Source organism: Aplidium turbinatum, chromosome 18 (assembly GCF_918807975.1).
Source record: "Aplidium turbinatum chromosome 18, kaAplTurb1.1, whole genome shotgun sequence".
NCBI lineage: Eukaryota > Metazoa > Chordata > Ascidiacea > Aplousobranchia > Polyclinidae > Aplidium > Aplidium turbinatum.
The window spans coordinates 6,727,618-6,750,980 of NC_137489.1; the positions used below are offsets into that span (position 1 = coordinate 6,727,618).

Sequence of the window (23,363 nt, forward strand, 5' to 3'; positions counted from 1 at the left end):
TTTAGTGAGATCCTTTTTAACTTAAGCCATTCGTCTTTATTAGATTATCATAGACATAGACGATCCATTGATACAGGAAGTTGTTGTCATAAAAAAAGAAACAAAGAAAAGCGTAGCAGCTACTATTCCGGGAGAAGGCGTGATGATAAGCAAGAAATTCAGTTGTTTCCTTGAGTGCGCTGCGAAAGGTTCTTTTGACCAACAAAGGTTTTAAAACTGTTCGAATATATTGATAGTAGTCCTCCCAAAATACAGAAAGATTTGATTAAATTGTTAATAACTTATGTAATTAATAACTAATAATAAACAATTTATTAATCGCCTAAATAAATGTTTTTATACAGTGCAAATATGCATTAGTGAATTTGCACAGTTTAAAAAAAACCCAGCAAATTGTTGTTTTCTATTGTATGTAATGTAAGCTATAATAACCAATAGGCTATTATTCAACGAATTTTGTTGAAAGTAGCGTACAAATTGAAAAGGAGCAGTTTTGTGAACAAAATACGGGATTTCGCTTCGGTTCTTCACCAACAAAAAGACAAGTTGTTACAAAACAGTTTCTAACTGAGCATTACCAAACCTAGAAAAAAACTTTTGTGAGCGGTGAAGTTTCAAGCAGACTATTGCAAGTACAACGATTCAAAAAAATCTTGTTTAACGCCGTTTGATCGTCGATTTGATACCGTTTAACACCGTTTAAAACCATAACTCTACAAACATACATAAAATAAACGTAAATTTACAACAATAATAAGTACGATAAAATGTTCAAAATTGTCAGGGCAACACTGAATAAGACTTTTAACAAGTTCTCAAAGCTTATTAAAATTTTTACTTTCAATTATGCAAACGTCTTGAATAAAAATACGTGAGTTTTTTCTTATTTGAAATTTTTTCTTTTTTTAACACCAAAATACGAAAATGTCCTTTCGACAAGGTTGTTAGTTGCAGAAGTATGTTTTTGCCTCATACTTTGCATCACACAGTGATGATCATATGTACAAAACCGTCCACACAGAAGAAATTAGGAAAGCATAAGAGGCAAGGTATGAATATAATTGAAACATAATAATGGGATAAACGAGGCAGGGTACCTTTAGCTAGCCATGCAGAACCGCTTGCACTAATTGCTTCATAATTGCGTTAAAATTCACTGTTGAAATCAAGATTTAGTTTGATTTAGCATGCTTGCAATTGCACGGGGTAAGAAGTTGGGTGCATGAACAGTGTGCCAGGAGGTACAGTAACTATATTTCAACCCTTTTTCAATTCTATACATTTTGATCGAATGGTACATGTAGGCAGTGCCGGTCTTAGGGTATTTCGGGCCCTGTGCGGAATATGCCTTGCAGGCCCCAATGACAATGATCCAATTCAGTAGCGTAACTAAGTATTTTGAAAGGGAAGGGAGTGGTTTGACGGTCGGCGGGCGACACTCAGCGACGGGGGTGTGGGGGGCATCCCCCAGAAATTTTTTAAAAATTTCTTTAAATTTGGGGCATTCTGAGGGCATGTTCAACAAAAATTTGGGTATGAATATTACTGTAAAATGGTGCTGTCCGGTGGCATAGCAAAAGGATAAGATCATGCTTTGTTTGGCATTTTTCGGAAATAAAGCTATGTTTATATGTTGAGTCTGGATGCAACTTATGTCGTCCCCTGAAAACTTTGTACCCCGATTTAGTACGTACCCTAAAATTGTCTAGCAAAATCAAATTTCGACCTATTTTGTCCCCTGAAAAGATCGAGAAAAATTTTGAAATGTTTGCGGCAACTCCGATCAGCGACTTCGGCTCTATTGTTTTTTTCTCAATCTTTGCAAGGTACGAAATGCTCAGGGGACGAAATAGGTTTCACCTGTTGAGTCTTTATGTTTTCTTGTAGCTAATTCTTTTGTTGAATTCACTTTTTGAATTTTTCTATTGAAAATGACAAAATTACTGCATTTTCTGAGTAAATTGCGGGCCCCCTAATTTGCGGGCCCTGTGCGATCGCACGGTTTGCACACCCCAAAGACCGGTGTAGCAGTCCAAGAGTTACTGCATGCCAAAAGTTACAAGAGTTGCCAAATATTTCATTTAAATTTTATTTAATTTTGTTTTGAAAAATAATTAAATTTTTAACCTCTCAAAAGATCAGATTAATAATTATAAGTATTTTGTAATGTTAACTGAAAAGCTTGCATTAGTTTGAAAGCAATGAATTCATTACACTTAGTTAAAACAATTTTCGCTTTTCTATCGATTGCGAAAACGCCGGGCACCGCTGGTAACTTCTGGACTGACAGTAACTTCCAGACTGCAACGCCGCAGAAGCAGTCCAAAAGTTACTGCTATTGTAAGTGGGTGTGCTTTTTCAAAATTCTTTTGGGAAAACTTGTAAATGGATTGAAACTTCACACCCTCTGCAAGTATGCGAAAGATATGAATCCCAACGATAAATATTTTCACCACGAAACCATAATGGGAGTCCAACGGAAATTCATTGGAATCTCAAAGTGTTCAACACTTTCGTAAAAGCTAAAGCCTTCCCCGCGTGTGAGACTGTGATAGCCTACTCACTGAAGGTTGATGGCGTTTTGACTATCGGTTGGCCTACATGTAGCCTAAGTTACTTTATATTTCTTCAAAACGGTAGTTATGAAAAACCAGACCAAAAATAGGCTCAGTGCTTTATTCACTAGAAAGCTTTGGTTTTAACTTTCATGAAATAGGCCTACATAAAATATAGTCAAAGACTATGTTCGTCAACTACAACTCAAGACCAGCGGCTAATAAGTCAGCCTTCAAATGCAAACTTTGCACGATATATTAAGGCCTGTAGCTTATTAAATGCCACCGATTCACGTATAGCAACGATTTGAAATGTTTGGAGCGATGATCAATTAAATTATTTGTTTCAACAGAGCCATATAGCCTACAATGAGTCATTAAAACACTCATAATAGCCTACTCCATTGTGAATCGTAGGTTGCATTATAGCACAATCAGGATGACAGCAAAAGACTATAGGCTAAGTGGTCATCTAGTCAATCACCTCCCCATGCAAATTTATTTTCCAACGCACGTAAGGCACGGACACAACTTCAAATGGTATAGTACAAACAAATCAGGTTAAAATGATAGCCTACGTAAATTGTTAGGTTACAAATTCAAATTTCATTCCAAAACAGCAACAATTTCTGGTACAAAACTCATCTTTTAACTTTCATCTTATTTTCACTTTATTCCCAATTACGTTTCTGCTGTAAATCATGTTGTTAAGATGCAATAGTGGATAAGTTTTCAAGTTCAACATGTTTCCAATGTTGAAATCATTTATACAAATCTGCTGCAAGCGTCAAATCGGAAAACCCTGTTTTAGTAACTTCTGGACTGGCAGTAACTTTCAGACCGCGTATACGCGGTCCAGAAGTTACGGTAACTTTCAGACCGCAGTAACTCCTGGACCGTTACACCGGCACTGCATGTAGGTTTGTGACGACCTTTGTAACATGAAGCCGTCGCGACATTCCAGATTTTGGAGCTTTTACTTTATGTGGCCCGAGCGTTGTTGCAGCGAGACTCCCAGGCACACAATTTAGCAAAAACAATTTGTCGGGGACAAATGATTTTCATAGCTAAAGAAAAAAGATAAAAAGTTGCATTTCTTATGAACACATTACTTTTATAAAAAGTGAAATTTTGTGAAAACAAGTGCTCCATAAAAACGCCTCTGAGAGTCCAACTAACTCACCCTCTCACTTTGGTGTTGACCGGCAGCCATATTGACATTGGGTGGTAATTTTTTTAGTTGTATTCAGACTTTCATGTTTGCTAGTTAGAGATTTAGACAAAAGGAGACCGAAAAAGCAAAGAAACTATTCTTTCTAACCATTTACAAGTAATAGGCTACGATCAGTTCAATCACAGTCGGGTGCTTTCAAATTCAAAGGTGACTGACGTTTTTTTTACCAGACGTGTAGGCATTTTCTCTACTCTACGCGATATTTTTGATAGAACTTGCCTAGCTATTTGACCTCTTGCACATTTGAAGCACATTTTGTATTTATCCTTTGTAGCTTACTGCAAGAATGACTGTGTTGCTTCACTCTACAGTGAGTATAAGAAGTAAAGCAGATTGGGAAGTTTTATGTCGACTCTTCACACTGTCAGGTGACATTGAAGTGAATGGTTTCTATCAGTGAGCTTTCATAGAAACTAACTTTGCCCAACGTTGTACAAACAAAAAGAGAATAGCGTGTTTTCTTTCAGGGTAGCAGGCTGGTTTAAATAAATTCATGCTTTGGTTCGTTGAAGGCGTAAATCTGTACCTCAATGGTTTTGAGAAATGAAAGAAAAAATGACGAAAGAAGAGGTGTACGTTTCTAAAAAATGCTTTTTTAGTTTTGGAAAGAACCTATTGACATTTTTTCGGCTCAGTGGGCAAAGAAATTCACATTTTAGTATGTTTTGTGCTTGAAAACAGCTTGAAAAAGACTGAACAGCAACAGCCTTACTGCTTTATTTGCAATTACAAGCAGACTACAAACAAGTTATTTTACATTATGTTAAATAATATGAAGCATAAAAAATAACTTGCAAAGCGTCTAACTATAAAAATTACATAGAGGATAAGAAGATACCAAAATTCTTTGGAGTTCAAAACTTGATGCGAAAAAATGTTGTTATTAAATCTTTTACAACCTTTTGTAGTTATGAACTAGCTAGCCTTAGTTCAGTTCTTCATGAAACGAGTCAGACTCAAACATTATTTTATTCTGATAGGTTCAGTGCTTTTCAACCAGTGGCTGATACACACTTAAAGCGGATGGAAAATATTGTAATGCTGATGATGCAAGTGGTACCTTGAGATGCTTGACGTATCTTAAAAAGACCTGGCGGTTCAAGCACTCAAGGTTGTTGTGCAAAAATATTGCACGACCGTTCAGAGGATTATTTGTGCCCGGTACTAATGAGATCTCCGTGGCCCAGCACAAAACACTTTTAAGAAAAATGTTCTATATTCAAAGAATACGGGTTGGTTTCTTCGTTCCCGGGCCTTTTGGAAAAGTTAAGGAGGTTTTAAATCATCCTAGGCATAGGTCCAAAAGTGTCCCCCTCCACCCCCTTATCAACGCTTCTGTCTATTTGGCTGAAAAGAGATTTCGTGCACTAGTTGATATCAACATGACAAAAGGACTTTAAGACTCTTGAATCTTGATGATCTAATGCAGAAGGCTTTGGTGTAAAACGTTATGTCTAACTGGCATGAATTTTACAGAAATGTTCAGCAGTAAACAAATCATTAGCCTAAACATTAACCCTCAACTTGAACATTTGAATAAAAAATGCTAATTTTTTTTTGTATGATAAATTTTGCTGTTGTTGTTTTTGTTGTTCATGAAACAAAACTTCTCCCACGTTTCCTGAAGTGCCTTCGGCTTACGTAGAGCAGTAGCCAGGGAAGTAGACCTAGGCTAAATCAGACTTAAATTCAGATAAATCCAATGCAGCTCAAGCTATCGACTTTAAAAACGGCACGAATTTAATAAACAGATCTTTCCATTGTTATTCTACAAACAGAGAGCTAACTTTGGTTGGTTTGTGTCGGTGACATTAAAAAACTGCAAACAGTTCTTTTAATTAGGTTGAAAAGCATAAAGTAGCTGTTATTACAATGGGCTTATGCAGTACAGTGACGTCAGCAGCAGCGTAACACTCGTAGACTACTTCATAGTCAAAATGGGTTAGCGGAGTAGATCAACTACAACACATTTGAGGTTGAAATACCATTCAAACTACTGAATAGACTGAGGTCTGAGGCTTTGGTATTTGTGCATACAATTTTTTTGTGATCACAGATAGGTTTTCTGAACGGTTAATGTTCATCTTTTCGGCCGAGAGTCTACAGAAAAAAGGTGCAACATGGCATTGCAGATTTTGTTATATAATTATGAAACATTTTCGCTACATTTCACATAGCCTGCCTGGTTAAAACTGGTATTTGGTAGCCGTAGGAAAACTACTTGTCGTTAATGTTGTTGAATTAAAAAGAAAATGGCGAAAATACATAGTAGTTTGGCTACACTTTAATGAGAAAGTTAATAGCAATACGTATACCGAGATAGTAATATCAAAAGAACAAGTTTGCATTGTTGGGATACGTATGATCGAAACTAAGCTTGTGCTGGTAGCCTAATAGAAATTCAATTTAGATTCAAGTCAGGGATAATTCAAGTAAAGACCATCATTCAATTTGCTTTCAGACTTCAGAATTTTTAGAATAAAACAAATTAACTTGACTTCGACAGTAGAGACTGTGGAATCTCTGAAAGCATCCACTCGAGTCAACAATTCGGATAGCAAAATTAGTTCTTGCAAGCAGCCATGGTTCTTGTTACCTTGATGTAACGTTTGCATACGTTGAATCCATACAGAAAAAACGAATGTTCTTAGCTTTATACATCTTAAGATACTGTTACTACTAGCTCATCAGGCTAAATATCTAGCTAATCTTAGTTTGCAGGCATTAGGTATCGCAGGTAGGCTGAAGGGACTTGCTTCTCTTAAAACATTACAAAAATGTTGCACAGGTAGTTGTCAATAAATTGTAGGATAATACAGCCTAACCTGCAAAACGTTATTACATTTTTCTTCATTTTTCAGTAGCAATTATCTCTTCTTTGCATGGCAATCATTTTTTGGATAATTAAGTGTTTTCGTGGGAGTGCATCTATGTGCAACGGAATAGGTTAGAGGTGCAAGATCAAGGTTTTTAATTCTCTACATCTACAACTAGCACGCTATTCGTATAATAAATGCACTTTTCAACAAAGTTTTTCTATTAGGCTACAGTGCAGTACTTTTGACGTCGTGATGTCGAAATCGAAACTTGGCTTTTAGTTATCGCAGGGCTGCCCAAAACCAAAATATTTCGTTTTGCTTCACAAACAATGTTTTTGTTTCTCGATTCGGTATTGTTTGCGATTTGGAGAAGAATTTAATTTGTTTCGTTACAACTAAAACTGTTCGTTTCGGACGTCTCTCTGAACAACATTACTCATTTCAGGAACTTGTTGTTTTCGTATCAACAAAGTAACTGCATTGTTGATTTACGACTGACACTAAATATGAGCTTGTACAGCGCTTGGCGTGTCAACGGGGGTCCAACCCAACACCCCCCAAACCCATCTGCAGTCACCGTTGATGTTTTAGAAGTCGGGTTCATCTTTGCTATTGTTGTTCTTGCCTTCTGTTTCATGCTGGTGGTCCCAGGCTATAGAGGAATTACGGTAAGTTGTTGTTAATTTCATTTTAAGTTAGTCTGCTACCCAGCCAGGGAATCCGTCCGTTTTTAGTTTAATTCAACGCCTGCAGACGTTGAATCAAAGTAAAACGAACTGATTTTCTGGTTGGACATTGGAAAATGTTAAAGTTTTTTTTTTTTAAGTTAAAAGAGTGGGTTCTGTTTTTATCAGCTTTACGAGCAAGTGTTATAACACGCCATGCTTGAAAGTGTGCTATCTACCATGTGTACTGTACTATCAGCTTGCAGCGATCAAGCACCCACATGTTTCCCAGTATGACTCTTTTTGTTGAGGACATGGCTGACAACTTGTATGTTTAAGATACTAATGAATTTGTTTTAAATTAATATTTCTTTGCGTAGTTTTTTCAGTGAGACATGCACATGGTTGATCACACAACACAAGAGGCAACAACCTCAATCTTATTGACATTTTGCTAAATGTTTAACCAGAAAAGAAATTTGCCGATAGGGTTTGTCACTTGACATAGGTTATTTACGTGTTCGTGCTTCCTTGAGATTGACTTAAAGTGTTCCTAAATTTTCTTACGTTTAGATGTTTAGTCCTAGGTTAACTTGTAATCTTTTTTTAGATTAAATTTCATAAGTAAGTTCACAAAAGTTATCGTAAGATGTGTGGATTATGAATTGGTTCATTCTAATTCTGTCAAACCTCAAACTGTGGGCTAGTTTTGAACATATAGCCCAAGCTTTAGCCCACCAACCGAGCATTGCTTCAAGATGGCATATATCATGTTTGAAATTGGAAAAATACTTAAAAACATATTTTCTTCACACACACTTTTATCACTGGATAATGCAACCTGATTGGAATATCGTATTTATGGTATGGAAATGTCAGTTTATGGCAAAATGCGATTTAAACGGCATTATGTAATAGATATTCGCCAAAATGGATCCACCATAAAATTTTTCCCCAACTCTCCCCCTCCAAATCTAAATGGATAATTTTATTTAAATGAACGGTCTTACTGTTGCAACATCTCTTTGTCTTTCACAGTTTTGCTACTGTGTATTCAATATACCATTTAGCAAAAGTCCCGCTTTTTACATCTTTTTACCGAGTAGCGCCGTTTGAAGCGATATAAAAAAGCAACTTTTGCTGGGTGATGTCGCCTTCTAAACAGTGACGAAGTTGTATTTCAACGTTTTTGAAAGCTGTATTTCACCATCACAAATTTGGATCTTAAGTAATGTTTGCTGAACTAATATCAACCAATTAGCCAAAGAGTTTTAATTCAAGTTAATCAAACAAAGAATCTACCGAAAAATATCAAAGAAAAACAGCTTTAATGTCTAGGACACGTGCTGCGAAATAGAGAAAAATTAAAACGTCTCTTTCTCACAGGCAAAATTAAAGAGAAACGTGTCCAAGGCAGACAAAGATTAACCTACTTAAACCAACAATCGGACAAAATCACAAAACCAAAACCTACATACACTCATACAGTCATACACCTCATACACACAGAAAAAGACCGAGATATTTTTATACAAGAGACGGTCAATGCTGGGAATCACGTAGCTTACGACAATCAAAGAAGAAACCAGTATAGGCCGGGTATCTTGCCACAAAAATGATAAAAATAACTTAAATGGACCAGTGATTGCTTCAAAACACAGTCCTCTTTACAAACGTGGATATGAAAGTGTGGATAAAGTTTCGTATGCTTGTACTTAGTTCCCATGAAGCATTAGATGCACGACAGTAAGTTAAAAATGTTTGGAATAAGTTTGCATTGCTAGCCTCTGTGCTACTGTGTATTAAAATGGAAATATTTAAAATATGGTAGACCAAATCAAATAGCGCACATTAGGAACTAATGGGCATAATTCACGCATTTCCGGAAATGTGTCATGCCTTTTCCCACCTATAACTAACACAAAACATAGGCTTGATGCAGCTAAGTGCTTATCTATTGTTGGTGTTTGCAGTACCTTTGTGCGGAAAGGAAGTTTCCTGAACAGCGTTTCTCGGCTGCTAATAGATCATGTGATATGTAAATGCCTTTGTTCTTCTGTGTGTATACAACAGTGTTGCTGCACAAACGCAAAAGCACAGTAGTAACTTTTCCGACAAGGAACCTTGCACAATTTTAAAACTTTTTATGGAATGATATGACGCACAATGGTTTCATGTCTTCAAATAGTTGTGTAAATCTTCAGAAAAATTTGACTCTGTTGTTGAGAATTCTTGTTTATAACAGCGCAATACACTACACAGTAGGCTATTATTTAAAAAGCTATATTAAAGTTATGCAACAAACATTCAATACAACGCATCCAGAAATAGAAAACCCTTTCTGCTTTCTATAAAGCTGTTAGTTTCTGATAAGCAGAATAGAGATTCAAAATAGATCGGCGTGTTTATTTATTCACGTCTGCTTACATCACAAATATTCCAGCCAGTTCCGACTGGGTTACATCTCATATTTGATAAGTTTTTTGACAAAGCTAAAAGTGCCTCTTTATTTATGTGATACACACAGACACGCTACGAGCAGACGCAGTTTACAACCTTGGTTAAATCATTATACAAAAAGACAAAAATAAAAAATTAAACTAGGCATACTGAGATAACATTAAAGTTTCTGGTTTCGATGACTGAAGAGGAACTTTGCATTCTGAAGATAACCTTAAAACTTTTGTAGAGTCGTATAAACAATGAATGCACGAACAGAAACTGTTTGCTTGCTCAACTGAGACAACAAGTATCCAATGTGCGGTTATTTTACGCTTTGGTGATCACAAGTGTGGTGTTTTACCATTGGCCGTGGCCCGTGAGCTACAATCCTTTCAAGTCAAGAAAATTCTTTTGTGAGCTTGCAAATATCAATATCTGGTGAAAGAAATCAAATATTTTTCTTTTTGTATCTCTTCCACTCCTTCAGCATTGGATCAACCTGCAGTTTGAAATTATGGACAACTATTTCTCAAATGAACATTGGACGCTAAACGGTTTACAAAATATTTTAGCAACAAAATTTGAGGAATATTAAATTCTTTCCTTCTTCAATGGGCTAGTAGGCCTTAGCTAGCAAGCTACTCTAACTCTATGCCCAAAACAAACAATTAACAAACAATGAATGCTAAGCACACAATCTGCTTTGAGTTGTCATCGAGCCGGCACAACTGGTTGTATTATCCTTACGTTCAGTTAGACTATATAACTATATTATCATGTTTACCTAATTTTTGAGTCTCTAATCTAAATCAATGCAGGAAACAATGAAAAATTATGATGCACTGTCTACTATTTTATTGCATTTAGCACAAAACTTAATTCATGCCAACCACTGTGCAAAGTTACGTACTGTAGGCTATGTCTACGCAATGCAAAGTATAACTACTTCAAGTCTGGTTTCTGTGCCACGGTGAATAAGTTTTAAATTAATTCCTTGCATAAAATAGCAACATGTTGTCCCCTGTCGATATCTGAAACTATTTGCTAAATCACACAGAACAGATTGCGTTGTAATTTTGTTTCCTTTGTATTTTAGAGAGTGTATTTCTGCTGCCGGGTGGTGATAAGCTTGTTTATTGGGTCAGCGGTATTACGTGAGTATACTGTTGACAATGAATGTTTTTCTAAAGGTCCCAATGCCACAGTTAATAAATTAAGAATATAACACGTGCAAAAATAAATTCATGTCTGTATCAACTGGAAATATATATATTTTTGAAGACTTAAATTTACGAACTACTTACAGTAAGTTATAAAAAAAATTATGAAAAAATTAGCCAAAACTTTGAATGGCTCTCGTAGGCTACACCGAGTATGGCATTGTGTGGCATGACATATCAACCTGTTTACGACATACGCTTTTACACCGGAAGATGTTTTGACCATCAAACCACACAATTTCAGTATTAACTTAAAATTACAAAATCATGGCCTTTTAAGTAGTTTTTAATTCAGGTCTTCTTTAATAGGCCGTAAAGTAGGCGATATTGAATCAACGTAAAAATGCTAATTAGTTACGTAGGCTAGTGTAGGCTGTATCAGTGTGTCTTGGGATTTTGCATCAGTGCCATGAACCGTCGTTCCTTATCAGTGCAAAAAAGGTTATTCTGCTTTGTGTTGTTGACGCCTTCTGCGTTCATGTTAAAAGAATGAAAATAATATTGCAGTTGGAGTGCTAGGCCAAGAATGGGAATCGGCCGAGATCCATACGCGTACCGCGTACAAGGCATACACAGGCCACGAAATTGAGGCTGAAGTTGGCATTCGAATTGGTCTTGCTGCAGTGAACATTACTTTGAAGGGTAAGGGAAATTAACATACCTTTGCACAGAAATTTAGATTAGAAGAAATTATGACATTTATAAAAAAAACATAAAATGAAGTCGAATCGCAGCACCATTCGATGGGCACATGTTTCGTACTAATCGTTATTAGGTTACAGGCTACTTTAAGTTCATAATAAAAGTCAAAATCTGAACTTCTAAGATATACAAAATTGTATACCTACATAAACACATAGCCTATTTAATGGGGTGGTCCTTATATTTTTTTTTCATTTTCACTAACTTTTAACATTTTCAAAAAGCTTCATCAGCACATTGGCTGTCACCAACGACCACGATGAACGTGGCGTTGCCTTAGTTAAGGATTTCTCTAGCCCTCTCACAAAGGACGAGGAGCAACTGCAGTTTGCATTGAAAGTTGTTGCTGACTACCGAAAAAAAGTTCCTTAACACCCTGAAGACCTTACTGGGCAACAACGAGTGATATTGGTCATCATGACACCTTTTCCGATGTGCATTGAGCAGCTCATATTCACTGTTAAGGAACACATGGGAGGAGGGACCCAGGCATGCGAGCGTTGGGCAGAGAGCAACTATGGAAGTGCTTATGTGTTCTATACCTCATCTGGTAAAATTTCGGATCAATTAAGCCACCTCTAATGGTGTTTTTTAATCAAAAGGAACGTTTTGGCGTTATCAGATCAACAATTCTCCAAATTTTTATTTTAGTGTACAACTAAAGACCATCCTACGGTTTAACCAACACGAAACAAAGAACAAGTAAAAAAATACTGACTACCTGCTTTTGTGCAGTATTTGCTAGAAAACCTTGGAGATTCTCAGAATATTAAGTGTGGCACTCCGTAGCTAGGGGTTTTCTTCTAGACAGTTATTATGTTATTTCGACCCCGCTCCTACAACGTAAAGCTGTGTCTTAGCAAGAGATCAAATCACTTGCTGAAATGAGAACATCTAACTCAATGACTGTATAGGTTCTGCATCTCCCAACTGTCTGCTATGTTGCATCAATAATTGCGTAGTACAGTATATTGTCTCGATAGGCATAAAACGATTGTCGTATTAACTTTTCATTTCCATGCATTGTAATTTCATCACAGGTGATCCCTTGGTTCAGTCGTTCGGTCCGTTGGTGAACGAAACCATCGACTACAATGACAGATACCACTGGGACTGGAGGCAGGGACGACTTGGCTTTGGGCCGTATTGTAAGAGATAATAAAATTTTAGTTAATGTTTTCTCAAAACTTTTTTTAAATTCTTTTTTTTTTGAAACTTTTTTCTATAGTAGTTTTGGTTCAATATTGTACGGTATAGTAGCTGTCACGGCAAGTTGTCAACACAGTTTGTAGCTGTTTGTCAACGCAGGTTGAAATCAGTCTCGTTGGTTAATGACAACAACGTCTAAATAGAAAAGTATTTTGTTTTGTAAGACGATTTTAAAGCAATTGGTTTGATAAACCTTTTGATTTCATCGATAGGAAGGCCACCCGTAATCTGACAGGCTGTCCTTAGTGATGGTACAGCCATCTCACCGAATTGTTGGCATATCGCAGTTGATTTAGTTTATCTTTTTACATAAATCTTAAACCTTTACTTTATAGTTTTTCGATGTGGATTTTGAGATAACAGTTATAGCCTATCAACGATTTAAGTCCAGAAGCAATGTGGATGATTTCACGTTTGTGTTTGAGGGGGAAACTGAATGTTTTTTTTCAAAGTGTTCGTATGCATCAGCTCTAACTTATAATAGTAGCGAGATATATTTTTCAGTTTTATATTAATTGCGATTGCGGACAAATGTCGTATACTTGTTTGTCTTGATAATTTTTTCAAACTAATTTTTAATTTTTACACTTAGCCTAAACTAAAGCATTTAAAAGTCATAGCATTGCTACTTTTTTTGCTTTTTTATAAAATCTTTCCATGTAGTCTATCTATAAGTAGCGAATATTTAATTATTTTAACACATAGCCTTTATCCATTGCATAATGGTTTGCTTCTAGCCCACAGCGGCAACTCAATCACATTATTTATAAATTTGTACAACAGAAAAAAATATGTAAAAAAGTGAGATTTCTCGTGCTTGCAATAATTATACTCAAGACTTAGTTGCGTTTGGTTGCGGGTCTTAAAATGTTCTTGTTTCTACTAATTTATGACAGATTTGCGTCACTCTACAAAAAATAGTCACGAATCAAAAACGTGATATAATTCATATGCCCGCCTGGTCCGATTTCCTTTTAATCTTTCAACATTAAAGTTTCGTTGACATCTTAGTTGCCCTATAGGAAACAAGCTATCACTTAGTCAAAACAAACTACAGTACTACACGTAAAGAAATTGCGTAAAAGATTGTTCTAGTTAATTTTAAATACTTGCAAGGCAACTTGTTTTAGTTAGAAATGCAGAAAAGTAACAATTTTTTTAAACAAAAAAACTTCTTCTCAACAGCTGTATTAAAAACAATGTTGTCTTTATTTTAAAATGTGTGTCTTGTCCTTAACACAAAATTAAATCAGCCACCATATTTGCATCATGGTGTTTCAGCGTTTAAACAAGTCATGTGAACGTAACATGATATAAAATTAGCTTTAAAGTAAAGTCTTTTTATTGCAGCTGGTAAAATTCAACAAGAATTCAGAGCATCTCAATTTAGAGGTGCTCCTTTGCCCATCCTCTGGATCGCTGAGTATTTCGTTTTAGATGGAGAGTTGATCCGATGGGGAAGATCCTACCGTACAGCAGGATGGTTCACATGGGTTGTGTTGTGGTACGTACGTATTAGTAATCGCAAAATCTTTTCTGAGCTTTGTTACATAGCCTACTTACTGTAAAAAGGTAATGGTGGCCCCATACCTGATTGCAAGTACCGGGTATGACAAGATAAAGTTCTCATTGTTCTAAGCCTAACGAGAGTAAGGTGGCCAGTTCTTTGCGGCCAACTTACCTTTAGAAAATATGCCCACCCAATTTATTACACCCAACTTGGGGTGGTCGTATTGCAAAGCCAACGCCTTATCCGCTGCGCCACCCCACTGGACTGCTAATTTGCTGTACAGTATTTGGTACTAATTGCCTCTCGATGTAAGGGATACTTAATCTCGTTAAAACTTTGCTCTAAATTAATTTACAATAACATCTCTAAAATGTCAAACAGCAGCTGGAATTATGATTTAGTAAACTATTGCTATTGACGCCATTTCTATACTTCTTAATCCCAATAACGATAACAGCCTATTCAGGAAATGATGATGATTAAGGGCCTAATCAGACGTTGGCGATCATGGTCATCCAAACTTCTCTGTGATTTGACATTCGTAAAAAATCGTCAGTTTTGATTGTTGTGTTTGTGGGCCATTGATTCAGGCTGTTATTTAAGTTGATTCGTTTCGACTCCTGCTTCCTTTTCTTTGTATCATGTCTAATAGTTGTAATTTTTCCAAATTGTCATGTCTGCGAATATGACCTACAAATTGTACCTTCTAACTGTTGTTAATAATCTCCTTTCTGTTTTTGCTTATTCCAGAACCTTGTGATTACTTTTCTTTTGAGTCTACGAAATTCTCAACATTCTTCTGAGAAACCACATTTCAGCAGCCTTCAAGGCATATCTTAATCATACAGTTGCTTTCTGCCAAATATAAGCTTATTGGCAATTTTGCTTGTGTTACAGGACTGGCTTCCCAACTTGGATTATTGCTAATATCCTTTCCGCGGTGGTTCTATTCTATGCTGGGTTCATGTTTCTCATCACAGGAGGTCTCATGTTGGTCAGTACCATTATTTGGGGATCAATCAAATGGGGTACTCAGCCCCTAGCAATTCCATTTGAAAATGATACACTTTATACCCACTATGGTCCAAGCTTCTGGCTTGTACTCTTTGGAGGTATGACCTATCTTTGCGTTAGAATTTTTTTTTGTCTTTAAAGTTTCCAGTTGTTTTCACAAGTTTGAACTTACGATTTTCAATCTGCAAACTTTGATTTTGATTTACTACTATTGGCAATTGGTTTGCACGCAAAAAGTTATACAAGTCCGATTCTTACATACAATTAAAAATTTGTAAATTAAGGTAAAAACAAATTCTTTTTTGATGTATTGTCAAAGCATGACATTACATTTGATAAAAAATACATAAAGCCTTGTCACCAATTGCCACTTTATGGTGACTTCCATAAGTTTGCGATGATTGTGTATGAAAAAAGGCTGTGTTATACCTTAATTTTAAAACTGACAATAGTAAGACTTTCACTTTTTCTTCTTTTCGCTTTGGTAGTCGTTATTGGAAAAAAGCACAAAAGTACATGTATGTTAAATTAAAGCAGAAAGTTCTTCCAAGTGAAGGATTTAACAATCTGATAATTATGCATCAATCTCACAACTTTTCTTTCAGGAATAATCTCTTGTCTGTACGGGATCGGAATCATTTGCATGGATTTGTGGATCCCACAAACCATCGCTGATTTCTTCGGAAATGACGTCCTTCAAGACGCCGAAGAATTTTTCCATACCAAAGAAGAAGAGGAGGCAGCAGGTACAGACACAGATTATTGTGCAGGCTGCTCTCTCTTGTCCAGTTTTTTGCAGTCTCTACAACGTTATTTGATCACTTTGAGCACTCGCATTTGTAGAGAGATAAAGTACAAGAAGTGAAACTTATATAAAGTGCTAAGATAAATCAAAAACTTCAAATTTATACAGAAAATTTTACCTGCAAAATGCAAGTCTCTTTTCAGTCGCAAAAATTTTGCATTTTGTCAAAAATGAAACTTAAACCCTTTTTAAAAGCATTAATGTATTTATTTTTTCAAGCCGATGACATTGAAGCCAAAAAGCCAAGCCACAGAGGAGGTGTTCAGAAACGAGTAAGTGTAAAGAAAATGTGATGGTATCGCGTTTTCATAATACAATTATGTTTGGCATACACAACATTACACAATTTACTTTACTTGAGCAGCTAGTTATGCAAATGATAACACTACAGCAAAACGTCATCTAGCGGAAAAATAATTCGTGATTAGCTAACACAAGTAGGTCTGCAAGTGGTTTCTTCAAGTATGGTGGTGAACGCTGTTTGACACAAAATTTAAGTAACTTTTCCTTTTAAAGTATACAATAGAATTTAAATGGCGAATTAAAGTTGTTTTATTAAATTTAAATGTCTGTATTTTAGTTTGCGATATCTTTCGTATTCGGTATTTTATAACTTGGTCATCTTAGTTTATTATATCTTCAGTTTAATCTGTTATGATCAAACTGCTTCAAATAAACTTCTTTTTAGACAAATCGTGCTAAAATAGCTATAGGGAGTAGAGAGTGGGCCAGCAAGAGAAGAAAAGGAAGAGAATATATGAAGAAGGAACTGAACCTTTCTGAAGATAACGAGAAATTAGCGGTCGTAGAGGAACAAAAAATAAACCCAGAAAATGAATACACAGAAATCCCATTGAACGAAAACCAGACAACAATTAAAGAGGAGGATAAATCCGAAGAAGCATCATCTTCACACGAGGATCCTACTGAGAAGGAAGAAACTCAATCAGAAGATCCTGTTGAAACAAAAATGAAAGCAGAAGAAACACCAAAGCAAGATGACAATGATCAAAATTTGTACGCAAATGTGGAGGTCACTACCAAGTTATAGAGGGCAAGAAATATGGCTAATCAGAACTTGTACATATAAGATAAACAAAAAAACTAAACTATTTATTATTACTAATCTTAAGTTTTTGTTTAAAAATGAAATTTACTGAATAATATTTTAACTATTAGTTTATGTTTATTGTTTATGCCTCAACTCAGCTTAGCCTATGTCTTTCCTCAGCCTGCAAAACGCATTTTTGCATCGTTTCGACGTTTAGTGACGTTGGAAGAAAGTAAAAAGATAACTTTTGCTAGCTGAGTTTGTAATTTATTTCTTCTCCAGTGAGATCAATATAAATCACAATTTTATTTTGATAATGTGTATTTTTACAATCGTTGTCCAGTTAGACGTAGAATCACAATGTAAACAACCCAAAGTGAACACAACTTTACAGTACAGCCTACGTTTGGTTTCATAAAGTACAACCATTCATACTTTGTAGGCTTTTGTCAATAATTTAACGTTTGTACTGTAACATGACTATATTTTGCTTTGAGAACCGCATCACAACACAGCTGAAGTTGTAGGCTACCAGAACACAGCAATTGAAACTCTCCACTTCAGGAATTCAATTGCTTTTAATTGGATGTCGCAAAGAGCCAAGTCAAGAGTCGATTATCTGTTTTATTGCCCCGTATTTTTCACTACATCTGTTTGTTTTTAAATGGAACGAAAGATTATATTTAAAAACGAAACGCGTACAGCTGCTTCATTTTCACTTGCTGGTTTTCCTTGAGGGATCAAAGCATCTTCCGCTACTCACTTCTTTCGATGTTGGAAAACACTCCATCTTGTTGAGGTTTGCAACTGCATCAGTTTGAACGCAAGCTTGCACTGCTGAAAAGAGAGTGGTGATGGTGACAGCATGAAATGGAGATTTATATTTAGCCATACTCAACCAGGCAAAACAGGCTCAGTAGCATCTTATCCTGTTTTGCTAAATTCAACTGGATTTTTTAATTTATAAGGAAAGTTGTACCTGCATGCGTGGCAAAGAATTGCTGATGGGTGGACAAAGGCGCAGATTTTACTTTACCTGTGTTTTTTAATATAAGGGTGTCTTTTTTGCATTCAGGTTTAATTTAGGTGGTAGGTCTATTTTGCATGGTATCATTCGCATTGGTGCTTAAAAAGTAGTTTTGTCTTGGGTTTTGCTGCGCTTTAATTTTGTGAAGGTGCGATGAGTTTTAAATAGAAATAAATGACGACTTTTCAACTATGTGGTTATAGTTGACCCATAAATTATAAATGTCTATTTCCTTAAAAATTATTCTGTTTCTAGTTTTATTTGTATAGCCTACGTTGATCGATTTTTGCTTATGTGTTTCATTTCTTTGCTACTGCATCATACAAGAAGCATAAAATGCTTGGTACTGTAGTATATGCTGTCTAAACTAGATCATCAGTCACTTACTGCTATTTGCTTATTCAGCATAAAATAATGATCATCGCATTTGTTATAAAATTTATTTATGTTATATTGCTTTAGCAAACGATGGTTTTAAGCTAAAAGAAACTGCCAAACGTTTTATGAAATTTACCAAAGTACATTTTATTCGCAGTCTCCATGAATGAATTTTTGCCAACAATTCCATCAGTTTGTTGAATGTGTTTTGTTTCTTTGCGGTGTTATCTTGAAGTGTGGTGCTATTGTTATTTGTATTCATGCAACAACTATTTTTTTCCTTTTTTGTCAGAAAAGGCAAAAACAAGATTTTTATGTATGTGCTATACGGCTTTATCTTACCTGAATGTTTAATCCCTACAAAAATTTTCAATACGCCTTATATTTTATAGGCTCAGCGGGGACAAACTCTAGTAGGGCGTCTGCGCCCCACCCAACGACGAAAGGGCCGCCCTGCAAGCGGAGCCGTAGCAACAAGGAGTTACCAGAACGACGGATTTGACGGAGTGGCGGAAGTAGGAGATAGCGGAGCAAACGGAAGTGCAGCCGCAACTAGCGAAGTGCAATTGGATTATACTGAAAACGCTTATGAAAATGAGGATGATGGTTACCAAAAGTCAGCCGTTTAAAACAAAGATGGTCGCAAATAAAAAGGCTAAAGATCTAACTGTTTAAGAAGCATCCACTCTTATGATTTATTTCGCAAAAAATATTAACTTTCAAAAATTAACTTTTAGCTGATTTTCTTATTCTCATATAAAATGAAAGAAATTACGTTTACTTAGACAGCTTCCGTTTTCATATTGGTTCGCCCTCACATTATTGTGGTTTAAAACAAAAAATCACCAACATTTACTATGAAAAACGGACTTACGTGTTTTATTCATAACAAACTTAAATAAATTTACATGTTAAAATTTTCTTAGTAAAAATCATAGCTGATATGTCGAAACTGATATACCGGGCTTCAACTTACGACTCCGAAATATTTTCTAGACCTACTCTAGCTCTAGAAAAAATCTTTTAACAAGATATTCGTGAAAACCTTTAGGACTCCACATTTCAAAAACAACAACTCAGTTATTTGTAATATTTTGTACTTGGAGGGAAGGGTTTTTATATTTGGCAGCGGCCTGTTTGATTGTTGTACACATGTATCTTAGTCTATGCAAGGGAATGCTATATTAAACTAAACGCAAAAATTTAAATGTGTACAGAATAATGAAGTGATTTTGCGTTTGCACTGTAAAAAGTTGATAAAGTTGTGACATTAAAATTCTAAAGTAAAAACTAGAACTTTTAAAGTCGCACGTGATGCTGTGTTGTCGGTTCTTGCCAGTAAAATGACTTTTTATACATTGCATCGACGTTTAGCTGCATTGAAACGCAGTAAAAAAGAAACGTCTGTAAGCTGAGTAAGAGTTTGCACCAAACACGAGCGCAGTCTCAATACTAGTAACATGTTACTTTTACAATTGAAAATGTAAGACCAAAGTAAAGTTTCCTCTTTATGAATGCCAACTTTATTTCTTGGCAAGAACGTTTTGTTGTAAGAAAGTAACAACCTTAAACATTATGTTTCTCGGCAGCCGATTTGTAGCAAGAATGGTTGGCGAATCGCAGCTGCTCGCTGTACTAGTGAGTGCTTAGCCTTGTGCTGATAGCCGGGAAGAACGCCCCTTTCTTCACAACCTTAAACATTGTTTGAAGTCGTACTGAATTTTAAACTCCAGATGTTTTTGTGTTTTTTGTCAGTGAAACACACCAAAAACACAAACTTTTGTCGGTAGAATATATGACGTGCGCCATAACCATTGAGTAAGTTTTCCGCATGTTTATTTGTTTTATTTCTCCCCACAGCAAATTCATCATTTTTACAATGATTCGCAGATGTTGAATCAATGTAAAAAACGGTTGACTTTTGTCTGGGTACATCGTGCATGTTTGATTCAAATTGAAAGTGAATCTCACAAAATATTTCATTTCTTTAGCTTACAATATGGATCAAGCAAAAAGGATCATTTCACTGAAAACATTGTATTCCAGACAGCAAAATCCGTCGTTTTTACATTGATTTAACGTCTGCAGACGTCAAATCAATGTAAAAAATGTCAGATTTTGCTGTCTGGGAACCCTACAAAATTTATTTAGCATCATTGTCAATGTCAATATCATCCAATTTGAATCAATGTACATAGCCTACAGTTGCTTTTAAAACTGTTGAAAAAATTGTATCACACTTGCTTTCAGTTAGTCACATTCTTTTGCGTTTAATTGTTGTCTTTTGACGTGCAATAAACGATTAGGGATGTGTACAGAGAAAATTGGACACCTTATGCACTTACAATAGCCTTGTACAATAGCCTTGAAAGCCTTGTAAATAAATCTGTAATCTCACTTCATGCTGTGTTGTGTGTTCATTTAAGTTATCAAACAGCAGACATGTACAAAAACAACATTACTGATCGGAGCTAGAAAAAAATATTAGTTTAAAATAATCAAATATTCTCTTAAGTGCGACATGTTTCTCTAAACAAGCGGTTCATTATAAACCAGTGGGCAATGGCTCACTGGTGGCCCACGGAAATATGTTGAGGTGGGCCACAGACCTATTTAAAAAAATGCTAGATTAATAGAAAAATTCAGTGTCATTTGTATCCCTATAGTTAATTTCACACTTGAATAGCCTATACTTGTGTCTTTGCTTGGTAGTTTTGATTGCAGTAACAATGACTGATGCTGCTGTTGTTTGCTACAAAGCGGTAATTTACTTTCTAATTATTGAAACAATAGTTTTGGCTGTGCGATGCACTCATTTTATTGCCTTTCATTGGATTACAAAAGGACGTTGATTTTAAACCGCTACAACAGTGTGGTTCTCATAGAGAGCCACTTGACAGCTTGAAGAATTTGTAACTAGAGGAGAAGAGTTATTGGTTTGGGAAGAATTTATTTATTTTTTGCTGTTTTTGTTTTTAAACCTATTTTATATTTTTTTCCTTGCATAAAAAGTTAATGGGCCACAGAATTTTTGTGCAACAAAAACGGACCAAAAGATAAAAAGGTTGAGAACCACTGCTCTAAGCTGTGCAACGTATCTAGAAAAAATGACGATAAAACCATTGTTTGTTTTTGAATTAGTGTTCCAGAAAAAATAAAGTAGCTTAATATCCAGTTTAAACAAACCAATGATCAAAACTAAACATTTTTTACGGTTTTGAAAGATCCATTGTTCCACAGTGCATCAGAGATCATCCTTTCATTCATCCGGAAACATCTTCCCATAAATATAGTATTGTCACTAATGAGTCGCTAGTCCTGTGTTTTGAAATCACCTAACCAACAACCTATGGGCCCTTTTTGTACATCCTGTTGGTCGGTGGTTAGTTTAGTTGGTTTTGAATCTTAATTCTCGAACTGAGAGAGTTGCTGAAAAGCAATTCTTGGCACTTTCGCATACTTGTACTACAGGGGTTAAGGCCACTAACGCAGGCCTGGTTACAGAGATGAGCGGAGTGAAGCTTTCTAAGTGTTGTTGTATGTGAATTATTCCATCCACTTGGTGCCGCTAAATGAAAAGCAATCGTTAAATGCGTTTCTCAAGCGCCTACCCCGAGTCGCGAACTACTGATGCTTGATTTTACGGTTTTGTCGCGCACAAAGTCAGGCGCATGGCCAACTGAGCTGTCGGGACGGAGGTAAAAGGATATCGGTCTTAATTTTAGTTTAAAAATCTTAAGACAAAACATGGTACTACTACTAGTTTGCATTCATCAAATGCTGCTATTTGCACAACAATCTAACCTCTTAGTGTTATTTATGAAGTTAAGAATCGATTTCGCTATAGTAATAGCATCTTCAGCTAGCACATGCAAAAAAGAAAATTTGAAAAATACGTAAAACGAACAAATAAAGCAAACTCCGATATTATCAACACGCATAAAATTCTATTTTAAATAGATGGTTACATGAAATTAAAATCAAAACCTGCAAGCCTAAATCTGAAACTGGTGTTCTGCCACGATTTTCAACAATATACTGATACAAAATTCAAGAAATAGCCTACATGAACATTATCGTCAGTGGTGGATTTCCAAAAGATTAGCTTCCGGAACGTTAGTTTTTTGCTTTTCAAATGTGCTAGGTGCCGTAGAAGAGATTCAAAAATATGCCCTTATGAGACCTTGAAACAACACATTTGATGTAGCCAGGATGTAGCCTACGTAAAACGTTGCTAAAGTAAGTAGGCTATCATGGTCCATAGATGATAAGCGTTGTTCAATGTAAATATTCGTATTTTAGTGAAACAATAACACAAAAAAATACAGGTTACAGCCTACAATTTTTTTAGACAATTATCGAATTCAAAACCATAAAATTTCTGTCGACTTCGGTCTCAATTGCCGGGTTACCGGGTCCCTGGCGTAACCAGGATCCAACATACTTTGCTGGTGAAAACTTTCTCAGAGGAGGACCGACCATTCGTATAAAGAGTAAACTTGAAACAGTTACATAGTGTGTAGAGAAGCACGGTCAGATGTCAGTATGAGGTTCATTTGTGAAAATCCGCACTCATACTCGCTCGATAAAATTGGAAGGGATTTTAGTGACGTTATCAAATTTTGAAGACTCTGGGATTTTCTTTTCGTAGTTATATATTTACAAAGTTCTCTCACAGCTTCGCGTTCATCTAAGTGCACTCTCTTTACCACTTCAATGATTTCGTTTTCTC

At 35.8% G+C, this 23,363-nt stretch overlaps 1 protein-coding gene across 2 annotated transcripts; it reads left to right on the plus strand.

The window, feature by feature from the left end:
- The first annotated feature begins 7,058 nt into the window (after positions 1-7,058).
- Positions 7,059-21,033, plus strand: LOC145787501 (dual oxidase maturation factor 1-like). Of its 2 annotated transcripts, XM_082599255.1 has the most exons (10): positions 7,059-7,276; positions 10,812-10,869; positions 11,443-11,577; positions 12,678-12,785; positions 14,197-14,350; positions 15,254-15,468; positions 15,976-16,116; positions 16,395-16,447; positions 16,864-18,025; positions 19,024-19,160. In XM_082599255.1, exons 1-9 carry the CDS (start codon positions 7,115-7,117, stop codon positions 17,224-17,226), a joined length of 1,389 nt encoding a protein of 462 aa, XP_082455381.1. In that variant the 5' UTR covers positions 7,059-7,114; the 3' UTR covers positions 17,227-18,025; positions 19,024-19,160. The 2 variants fall into 2 exon arrangements, with proteins under 2 accessions (XP_082455381.1, XP_082455382.1); XM_082599256.1 differs by lacking the exon at positions 16,864-18,025 and having other exon boundaries at positions 19,024-21,033.
- The last annotated feature ends 2,330 nt before the right edge of the window (positions 21,034-23,363 follow it).

What these genes read in the sequence shown, in the direction of transcription:
- LOC145787501 (XM_082599255.1), top strand. Translation starts at nt 7,115, where the DNA reads ATGAGCTTGTACAGCGCTTGGCGTGTCAACGGGGGTCCAACCCAACAC. An exon ending in ACTTGGCTTTGGGCCGTATT is followed by an intron (nt 12,786 to 14,196) that starts GTAAGAGATAAT and finishes TTTTTATTGCAG; the next exon opens with CTGGTAAAATTCAACAAGAA. An exon ending in TTCACATGGGTTGTGTTGTG is followed by an intron (nt 14,351 to 15,253) that starts GTACGTACGTAT and finishes CTTGTGTTACAG; the next exon opens with GACTGGCTTCCCAACTTGGA.